The sequence below is a fragment of the Montipora foliosa genome, chromosome 3, assembly GCF_036669935.1.
Source record: "Montipora foliosa isolate CH-2021 chromosome 3, ASM3666993v2, whole genome shotgun sequence".
NCBI lineage: Eukaryota > Metazoa > Cnidaria > Anthozoa > Scleractinia > Acroporidae > Montipora > Montipora foliosa.
The window spans coordinates 48516405-48525399 of NC_090871.1; the positions used below are offsets into that span (position 1 = coordinate 48516405).

Here is an 8995-nt window from a genome sequence, read left to right on the forward strand (position 1 = left end):
GAAAGCCGCAAGAATCTGGAACAAAAATTCATCTTTCAAATCGGCACCCTTAATCCTCACGGTATTAACGAACGCTTTTCATTTAACTAATATATTCCTATTTTTCACGTTGCCATGTTACCACCAATAGCGTAGCTCCTACTCTACTATAAAAACTACACGTAACCCATAATCCCTCGATTCGCTCTGACGAAGGGCTAACGCTCGAAACGTCAGCTTTTAGAATCTCTGTACGGTGGCCAATTTACATTATCAACTCCGTTGATAAAACCAAATTTTTGTATAGTAAATTTTAAGTTTATTAGTCAACACACCAATAAGCAATCATGTTAAGTTTACTTTAGTTTGTCGCGGTCGAGAATCATTCCATAGTCGACGGATGTATCGGTCAACACAGTCAGTAGTGGAAATTGTGTTCATTATGTTAGTTGCACGCAGATGTACTTGTTGTGATCGCATTTTTGGCATTGAAAATACAGACACCAAGAAAAAAGATGCCCTAAAGGGAAGGGCGGAGACGGCAAGCTCATTCCCAGGGTCTAAGCGCTTTGCAATTCAATGTGGTGGCAGGGTGATAGGAGAAGAAGCAAGGCTGGTTAAACAGGGAGAGGAATAATGATATTTTATGTTCTTCAAAATTTCGAAAGGCACTGCCTTTCTTCATCAGGGTTTTACAAGCCGTAGCTTTCGGGAAATAGTTCGTTCGTAACAAAAAAAAAACGTGATACCAAGGGATTTGATGGACTTGTTATATAGTTTTGCGGAACAACTGATGACATAAAACTGTTATACTGGGAGTTAAAATGTAATTTTATTAGCTTCATGCTGATGCTAATTACCTTTTATCTAGCAATAACTGCTCTTACTTTAGAGACCACAGTTTAAGTTATTATTCATTTTTAAACGCGTGGAAATTTTAACGTAAAAGCGCCTTACGAATTTTTCTCGTTATAGAGTCAGAGTTTAATGTTATATGTGGACAATCCACAGTCACTTTTGCCTGGAAACAATTTTACTCCCGACTGTCCTGAGGGAGTAAGGAGAGCCTCCAGGTCTGCGACACTCATCTGCGTGAGGTGTAGCTGAGTTTGATCGGGATGGTTGTTACTCATTACTGCAAATGATGTGACTGGTTGCCATCTCCCTCTTTTTGCCGGCGGCGCAGTTGTTGATAGTGGCTGCCACACGCAACAGCCTGCTGCCCAAACCGCGCGAGGAGTACCCAGAGTTTGACTAGTACCCTTACTTGTAAATGTGTATTGAGGACATCTCTGCGTAATGGAGGTGTCTTGTACAGGATCTCCGCCACCTGATGGTATTTTCAGGCCAATATCGGATATCCCCGTCAGCATGTAAAGGGTTCCATCACCTTTTCCACATATATTTTTGGCGTAATTGCGCATCTTTTCCTCTTGTTTCCCCCACTGGAAGCTGTTAAACTGCTGGAACTGTGGTACTGCGTTTGATAAAGTGTATGTAGCTTTCATATGATCTGTATCGAAGGAATTTATGGCTGAAGGATTCATGTGACCTCGGCTGAGCTGAGGGCTTCCCGTCTTTGCCTTGCAAGTGCTGATTGCGTTTGAGTAAGCTTTATTTACACCAACAACTCCTGCGGATACATACAAGATAAGTCAACCGAATTTATATCTCAAGAAATGTCTCGGAAAACAAGATAAAAAACAGAAAAATCCTCTCACTAGCTATAATCTTTCTTTGCCGTTATTATGGCCGGGGTCGTACTTAATCTATTTATATTTTAACCACCATGTTCGGATCTACAAGTCAGTTTTCATACCACTTGTCACATGTTTTCAACATATTTAAACAAAAAAAACTTTTTTTTTTCTGAAATTCTACTAGTTTGGGTCACTCAAATTAAGTATTTTTATTTCTTAACTAGCTGCAAATGAGCAAATTCCCTTTGATTTTAGGGTGTACAAAAAGACATTCTCATAAAGGTATCTGGTTGAGAAGGCTTTAAATAACAATGACCTGAACCAGCTGCAGGTTGCTGATCGGAGGTTTTCGTTAAAAGTAATGGATTGGTAAAGCTGCTCATTGTTGCAGACTCAGAAAAAGAGCGGTCTTGCGCATTATAAGGATTTCCATCTGGTAAGGCCAACAATAGACCCTTGTCCAATTTGGCGGCAACTGATTAGAAAGAGTTCAAATTGAACTGAATATAAAACTAATACCAAAAAATAAAGAAAGAGCACATAAGTATATATTTTAGTTGTCCAGTGAAGATTTACGTCGCAGGGTGTTATGTTGCCCAGGAAAACTTCAGTTTAGATTTACTGACGTTTGAATGACTCCCCGCCGTGCCCCCAGTCATAAAAACGTGTGTAATTTTTTTTGCAACAATTTATTAGCTGATAAAACACCTAATATGCTGAGACTTTGTAGCGTCACTAAATTAAAGGTGCCCTTTCTAGTACTGGCATACGTGTTTTTTTATTATTATTATTATTTTTTATTTTAACTTATTTGTGTTTTCGGCCGCCATTTTTGGCTGCCATTTTGAATAAATTACTTGGAGAGCTGAACACGCCCCAGTTTTCCAATGAAGCGGCAGAGGACTTTTTTTCGTGTTTGCATAGCGTCATCTAAACACGAGTGGGCTTGGGAGAATGCCCGACAGTTATGCAAGCCCGAGACGCAGTCGTGGATTTGCATAACTGTCGAGTATTTTTCCAACTCCCCGAGTTAAAAGAATACCCAGTCACCTATTGCTTTTTTTTTAAATTTTATTTCATTTTTTTTAAATAAAATGTTTCTCGAAAATAATTCGACAAATGAAGGAGAATGCTGTTTATTTACTTCTTGACCAAAATAGCTTTTCTTGCTACAAGCTCATATTTCCTATCAGTCAATAAAAACGCGCATCTGACGACACTTAACCAATCAAAATTCATCCGACATCACAAAGGTGTTTATATACTCTTATCTTTTTACACCTATTAACCAATGCGAGAGCACGTACTATTCTCATAAATTTCTAATATAACGTAAAGAATAACAAATAAAACGTTCTAATTGGTCAAGGTCTTCAAATGAATAACTGATGTTCAATTTAGTAATGATCTCTTTTCTTCCAACCCAGTGTAAGACATATTCCGTACTAAACTCCATAGCATCTCGGGTTTGTTAATCATCCCAATAAACCAAATTTCACTCATTTATTAACGCGGGGGTAATCATGAAAAACCAAATTGAACTTCTCTGCAACCAAGTGAATCAATAGAGTGATTGCAAACATGGTGGCCAGTAAGTTATTATTTCGTCTTTATGTTAATTAACCTCACTAGTCAGCTTGACGTCTCAGATAAGTAGTATGGTTAGTACACAAGCGTATCGTCTAGGCATGAGTTCACTTGCTCAAAGCATGATTAGCGCTAACCGAGTTTAACTACCTTAGAGACGTATAGCTTTCGATACCTCTTAACCAATGGTTAGCACCAACAGCCACTGACTAGTGCTTCATTCTTCTTACAGGACTCATCAGTATGGCGTAGCTGTCACGGGGAAAAACTGCCGAAGCCCTTTATATTTTGTCCTTTACTGCCAAGGCGGGCAGAGCAAACCTCTTTAATTTTACTGCTGACAATGTATCATTGAATCTTCTCATGACAAACATTACTTTGATCAAATATCAATATAAAACAGAAAGAAAGCGGCGAAGGAGTCAAGAAAATTGAAAAAAAAAAAAAACTACCCACCTGGAGTAGTCCTCCAACCGCTTGACCCTTGCTTCCTCGTATACGTTCCAATCTTTTTCGCCTGATCTGGGTCCAACTTGTAGGCCGAATAAAAAGGGATGTTTCTGTTCTTATCAAATAGCGTAACAAAATACACCTTGCTTCCAGTCTGTCTCCGTTTCTGCTCTATTAATAATGCCCTACTCGTCGTCGACAATGCACTATTCGGCAGGTTTTGGGGAGGCTTCAAGCCGGCGAAAAACGCTTGCGCTGTGGTGCTGAGGGTACGGCGAGTACCTGTTAAGGATTCGTTCTCTGGTGAAGAGAAAAGGCAAGTTTAAAAGAGCGCATGACAAAACATTAAAGTTCAATTTTATGAAATTGAGAAGGCAGTATGGAAAATGTGTTTCGCTCTCTTCAACGAAGAAACGTTACTTGGGCCTTTGTAATTCGTTCGTCGCACAAATTTTACAAGTGCTACAGTTGCTACCTCTTTAAACAGCTGCTTGCCATGTTTTTTTTTTGTCAACCTGTTAAGGTAAAGGTTGACTTTTTTCTATCAAAACTTTCAACTATTTTATTGCAAAATAGGATAAGATTTCCAAATGGATCAAAGCGCGCTTTCCCCTCTGCAAAAAATGAATTATCACTACACGTGATAAACATTGCTGACATTGTTTTATAGGCTAACTTATTTTTACTCTTTGAGTCGGAAAAGGAAAATATACATGACAAATCTGACTTGCTTACAACAATGGATAGAGTGGTTTTCAATTGAACGTTGAAAAAAAGAACGAAACAAAAGCAATGAACTTTTTTAGCTTGTTCGTTTTTCAATAATAACGTTGGAGACGATTCTGTTGTTGGTGTTGTTGTTTTTTTTTTCAAATTCCCGATTGATAGAGATCTATGTGTACACTCGATAGTTTTAAGTCCGAAGGAAGGAGAACTTTTAGGTTTAGAATGGGGGATATTTCATGTAAGCAACATAATATTCCCTGATGAAAGTTCCGGCGTCAGATGCCAATATTCCAAAGAGTTGGAAAAAACCTGATGTCTTTAAGTTACTTGACACACAAAAAAAAATTGGAAATTCTTCGAATTCTTTGTTAGACCACGCGTAGTGGTGGGTAAGTATCTCGAAATATTTTATCTAGGGGAGGGTGAGTATACTGTCTTTTGAGAAGAAAGTGGGAAATGTCGCTCACCTACTCCCCTTACGATAATCTGTGGTCGATATCCGAAATAGTCGATGGGGATGGAGAGGTAAGTCATATGTCTAGTTCTAAGCGGATCGGTCCGCCATTTTGATATCGCTTTCCCGTGGAAGTTCACAAAACATGATGACTTAGCACTAACCCTACGGTACCGCTCGTATCTTTAATTTAATGCTATGTGTTTTACGCATACGGCCTTGTGATGTTGGACTGGATTTGATGCTTAGATGTAAAGCAAAGGCAACAGTCGCGTTTTTGGCGCGAAAAAAAATTAATAAGCTTGTCAAAAGGTATAAGTAATTTCAACTTGCGTTTTCAAACAGTTTTTGAATCGAACTTCAAACTTTAATAAAAGGTTAATCTTCGGCTAATGTTCGACCAATTTTTATCCTTCTCTCTAACTAAGCATACTAGCTGAAAAACAATTGTAAAAGACCGTTTTCAATCTACTTTCCAGCAATATAAAAGTTCCAGGAGAGGTATTACGAATGTTATTGGGATTTTGCCCAAAATTTGCTGAATTATAGCCTTTATTACCTTGTTAGTATTGGATTATCTGAACAGTTCCATCTCCTGGTTGTCCGCCGCCAAATTGTATAAGAAGAACGTCTTTGCTTTACGATAGCCGTTTAAAGGATTTTCAGCATTATTTTACTGCTAGCATCAACCGATAAGAGAATTTCATCAGTTGATACGTGGTATTTTTTCCCATTAATACTCCTTTGAATTTTCTCCACTGTTGTCTCTCACGAAAATAAAAAAGAAAATAATGCATCTTATTATGATTTCGTACTCAATGAAACTTAAAGTGAACGCAATAAGCATTTCAATCAATTGAAGAAGACGATTTCAAGTAATCCCTTTGCCTTTGGTCTGTGTTGCTAGGATTCTATAAAAAACCTGTGGCAGTTTGGCTCTAAAGGTAGACGCTGGTGTGAGATTCGGAATCATGAAACTACGAAGAGTCAGCAGTGACATAATTTAGTCAGCGAGTTAGCGATAAGTCTTTTAATTTGTTATGCAGGTACCAGCTATATATTTCAATAGAATTTTAGAGGCGATACAAAAAAAGAAAGTCCCTTGTACGGCATCGATTGTTTTAAGACCTCTCAGCATTTAAGACTTAATAGCTCTGAAGACAGGCCGGCGGGATGATGTGGAAAGTCGGTTGAGTAACCGCTGAGAAAAGTTCCAAACGGGTAGTATTACAACGAAGCTCAGACCTGTTTTTGGGGAAGATTTGCCCGTACTAAAATTAAAGTAATAACCTCAGTTAAGGGAACAAATCGAGTTCAATATCAGTTTAATTTGATTGTTAGGGAGGTATAAGACTTCTGGCAGTTTGGCCTAGAAAGCAAATTGCACATTTTGTCAAGTTGCTGAAAGCTGCTCTCAAATGGTAAATGTCTAAAAGTACCTGAGTGGCGTATGACATTGTAAATTACGTACCAGTATATCCTCATTGAAAAGGGCAGAATGTTTCACAACCACGTGTCGTGTCTTATGAGCGTGTCGTAGAATTTATTCAAAGGAAACAATTTGCACCAAGTATGAGAGGACGTGAGGGTACGTATCGAACTGTGAGAGAAGGTCAGGGAAGTAAGGAAAATAATTGGACACTGAACCTCCGAAAATGAACAAAAAAATCATTTTTCTATTGGCTAAGCCTGAATAATTACTAAGGAAAACGAAACCTCACCGCTCACGTTTCAATGGTTGTACGTAAATACGTTATGCTGATAGTTGCTTGACTTCACCTAGGAGGACCGGTTAAAAAGGGTTAAAGGAGTTTACGCTCCGACGGAATAATGAGAGCTTAGAAAAGCACTGGCTGAAACATATCATATATTTTTTTCCCTTGGAATCTTGCCTTTTCGCTAGAGTTAAAAGTGTGTTTTGTCTTGAGAAGACTTTTCAGAGTACGCACTGAAATGGTAAAATTGGACAGTCATTCAAATTACGATGAACAACTGAGTCGTTACGAACCCAACTATTCAATATCTGATCAGTCTTGTATTCAGAGATTGCATGAAAGGCCATACACTAATTTCAAAACTCTGTCGACTAAGGTCTGACCACTGACTTTCTCATGTTTTTAGCAGAAGAATGCTACTACCATCCGTGGCGCTTCCGTAGTCAGGAATGTTCGGCAGCGAACAAAAACTTTGATTATTTGCTTTTAGATTGTTTGTTAAATAGAACTGGTAAGAAAATTATCTTGACGCTTGTGAACAATAAAAGATTTTCACACTTATTAAACTAAATTGCAAGAAACACAAAATTCTCTTTTTAACCCTGTCACTCCCAAGGGGTTCCCCATTGACGAGTAAAATCGGCTGGCGTTAGATAGAGTAAAATCTACTCCTACGTAAATGAAAGGGTTAAATGCGGTGATTTGCGTGGCTGCCCTACGTCATCAATTCCAAGAGTTACTTGCAGGCGTGTGGTGATAAAATCCAATTTATTTTGTTCGCGACTAGTTATGGTTATGGTGGTACACAAACTGTGTATTAATACTATACGTCTATACGCGTGGACTACAATGACACCCCCCGGATTTAGCCTCCAAGCAAAATCCCCGTTGGGGAAATTAAAACTACTCTCAAAATCCATTTTCTAGGCACAAAACCTTTCGTCATCTATCCGAATTGCTAAGTAAGGACCGATTGAGTTTCTCACTCTAACTTGCTTTCAAATAAGCTGGTGAAAAAAAAAGTCAGTTAAGTAAAATACCACTGCTTTGCATGTTGCACGTTGGGCTTTATTATTGGCATATTGCTCTTACCTATTGTTTCTTCGATTCTCTGGAAACATGGTCCAAGAACTTAATGGTCGCTTTAATACTTTTTTTTTTCCGTCAATATCAAAACTCACTTGCACAATCCCATGAAATTAGTGGAAAGACGTCAGTCTTTTGCAACAAGCAGATAGAACTATCTCTAAAATTGAAACTTCTCTGTAAACGGAAAAAAAAAACCAAACAACAAAAAAAAGCACTAGGACCTAAGAGTTGTTCACCAGAAATCGAAGTCCATTTGGGAATAGTTCTGCAAATGGCCTTTATTCAGTCACGACATCAGCCTTTCCCAGTCTCTTTCCTCTGTTTGAAGTCAATTTAGATACACAGTAATGAAAGAGAGCTATGAATTAAAACTTTTGACTGTAGTTTGGAGCTAGTGTTTTCCAAATCGCTCTTAGCTATGGGTCTGTCACTATGCAATCGATAGCTTGGCAGATCTTTTTTCTTTTGCTTTGTTTTTTCTTTATGAGCAGAAGCTCTCTATTTGGGTAAAATATTTAAAGCAAAAATAAAGGAAAAAGTCTCTCACTCAGAGGAGATTGTTTTTTTAGACCCGACGGCTTTTCAGAAGAGAGCGTTCTGCGATCTCTTTGCAGAAGGAGGGTCATAATAAAAAATGAAGTCCGAATTGTTTGACGTAAAACTGGCGGGGATAAGACTTTTTAGTGCCACTTTTAAAAAGTGCCATTTTTAAAAAGTAACCCACGCAGAAATATTGTCCTACATCTGTCGAAGTCATGGAAACGTGCATTTTAAAGACGTTTTTGCTTGTCGTTTCATTCTTATGGAATTACTGATTGTAATTTGAGAACATCAATTAAGGCTCGTTAAATACACAAATTCCGGGGCAGTTACTTACTGTTAGAAGAAATCCTTTGAATCTAGATTTATTATTCAAATCAATCAACACTTACCAAACTTTAAGCTTTGTCTCTGTGAAACCACAGCCTGAGTAGCTAACATTAACAGCAGCACAACAGCGGAGCAACCGTTTCCCTTCCACATTCTGCTAACTTGTTGAAGGCTTTCTTCAAATGGTAAAAGCTTATAATTTTTGCACCTTATAACATAATGGATAATGTACCTGCATTAATTTGCTTTGACAAGCGTATAAAATGAGGTGATAACCGTATAATCCACCACGGGTCGTGCCTTGTTTTAAAGCCATTAAACAAGCCCTGAACCTTGAAATATTTAATGGCATCATTTCACCCATGAGTCCAAAAGAATGTAATGTTTTCTTACTTTTTTTTTTCCAAAGTTCCCTTATTTCGTCT

The 8995-nt window shown here is 38.1% G+C and overlaps 1 protein-coding gene across 1 annotated transcript; it reads right to left on the reverse strand.

Moving 5' to 3' along the window:
- Positions 1 to 803: 803 nt before the first annotated feature.
- Positions 804 to 8768, reverse strand: LOC137994934 (uncharacterized). The gene is made up of 3 exons (XM_068840516.1): positions 8633 to 8768; positions 3723 to 4016; positions 804 to 1612 (listed from the first exon to the last, which is right to left on the reverse strand). The coding sequence occupies exons 1-3, from the start codon at positions 8721 to 8723 to the stop codon at positions 957 to 959; spliced, it is 1041 nt and encodes a 346-aa protein (XP_068696617.1). The 5' UTR covers positions 8724 to 8768; the 3' UTR covers positions 804 to 956.
- Between the last annotated feature and the right edge of the window lie 227 nt (positions 8769 to 8995).

Bases quoted from the DNA above. Each gene is read 5' to 3' on its own strand.
- LOC137994934 (XM_068840516.1), bottom strand. From the start codon at position 8,723: ATGTGGAAGGGAAACGGTTGCTCCGCTGTTGTGCTGCTGTTAATGTTA. The intron at 4,017-8,632 runs GTAAGTGTTGAT...TCTCTTCACCAG, and splicing joins GAGACAAAGCTTAAAGTTTG to AGAACGAATCCTTAACAGGT. The intron at 1,613-3,722 runs GTGGGTAGTTTT...ATGTATCCGCAG, and splicing joins CGGTTGGAGGACTACTCCAG to GAGTTGTTGGTGTAAATAAA.